Here is a 1629-nt window from a genome sequence, read left to right as displayed (position 1 = left end):
ATTTATATGTCTGCTCAAAACGAAGTATCAAGCTGCCACTTTTCTGGAACATAATTAAAACTAGGATTTCTAATTTATTTCCAGAAACAAAGTGACAGCTCTGGATACACTAAAAAAACAGCATTAGAGTTTCATGTGATTTTAGGTCATAATTTACAGGTTTTCATTTGTTCTTGAAAAACTTAATCACAGTGTTGAAAAAAGTTACAGAAACAACCTAACCACGGTTTATCTTTGAAATCTCTAAATAAAAGGAATATTTCTTCAATTCTGTACTGTAAAGATTTAGTTACGTTATGCAAATTTATTGGCATTTCATCACGGAATATTGTCCGGACTTAGGTTAAAGTTCATGGCACTTTCCTGTTTTATTTATTTTAACAAAAAAGATAATCTCCTTGGTATTTGAAACTGTAAAATAGTTCGTGTGATATAGAGTTATTTTTTACTCCAAGTTCTATTTCTTCTTTTTTTCTATTCTTATTTTATTAAAGAACACTCTGGGCATATCCAGTTATTTTGTATTTTTTGTTTTAATTGTATGATATGTAATAGTTTTGTATTTTTTGTTTTAATTGTATGATATGTAATAGTTTTGTATTTTTTGTTTTAATTGTATGATATGTAATAGTTTTGTATTTTTTGTTTTAATTGTATGATTTGTAATAGTTTTGTACTTTTTGTTTTAATTGTATGATATGTAATAGTTTTGTATTTTTTGTTTTAACTGTATGATATGTAATAGTTTTGTATATTTGGTTTTAATTGTATGATATGTAATAGTTTTGTATTTTTGGTTTAATTGTATGATATGTAATAGTTTTGTATTTTTTGTTTCAATAGTATGATATGTAATAGTTTTGTATTTTTGGTTTTAATTGTATGATATGTAATAGTTTTGTATTTTTGGTTTTAATTATATGATATGTAATAGTTTTGTATTTTTTGTTTTAATTGTATGATACGTAATAGTTTTGTATTTTTTGTTTTAATTGTATGATATGTAATAGTTTTGTATTTTTGGTTTTAATTATATGATATGTAATGGTTTTGTATTTTTGGTTTTAATTGTGTGATATGTAATAGTTTTGTATTTTTGGTTTAAAGCTCCTCACAATCGTCTATTTCATTCTACTTGTCCTGACCGCGCGAGCAGAGGACAAAACTAACGTGGAAACTGAAGATCTCCATTCTGCGGCAACTGGTCACGGTGGAGGTGGTTATGGAGGAGGATTCGGGGGAGGACTTGGGGGAGGCGGATTCGGTGGTTTTGGTGGTGGTGGCTTTGATAAGGGTGGCGGTGGAGCCCAAGTCCTTGCTATTCCAATAAGTCTTGCTGGCATCACTTTAAGAGGTGGATTTGGTGGCGGAGGATTTGGAAGAGGTGGTTATGGTGGCGGAGGATTTGGAAGAGGTGGTTATGGTGGCGGAGGATTTGGAAGAGGTGGTTATGGTGGTGGAGGATTTGGAAGAGGTGGTTATGGTGGTGGAGGTTTTATAGGAAGCAGTTTAGTAGGTGGAGGCTTTCGAGGAGGATATGGCGGAGGCGGATTTGGAGTAAGAGGTATTAGACTTGGACTTGGAGGAGGTCTAGGTGGTAGAAGAGGATACGGTTGGTGGCGAGACTAA

General features: G+C 32.3%; 1 protein-coding gene across 1 annotated transcript; it reads left to right on the top strand.

The window, feature by feature from the left end:
* Positions 1–1107: 1107 nt before the first annotated feature.
* Positions 1108–1629, top strand: LOC106467604 (acanthoscurrin-2-like; the record flags this gene model as incomplete). Its single annotated transcript, XM_013927967.1, has 1 exon — positions 1108–1629. A coding segment is annotated over one exon (522 nt), but the record flags the coding sequence as incomplete, so codon positions are not given.

This window comes from Limulus polyphemus, unplaced genomic scaffold, assembly GCF_000517525.1.
Source record: "Limulus polyphemus unplaced genomic scaffold, Limulus_polyphemus-2.1.2 Scaffold2675, whole genome shotgun sequence".
NCBI classification, from domain to species: domain Eukaryota; kingdom Metazoa; phylum Arthropoda; class Merostomata; order Xiphosura; family Limulidae; genus Limulus; species Limulus polyphemus.
The sequence above is the reverse complement of the archived record's forward strand: the minus strand, read 5'-3'. Positions and strand labels throughout refer to the sequence as shown.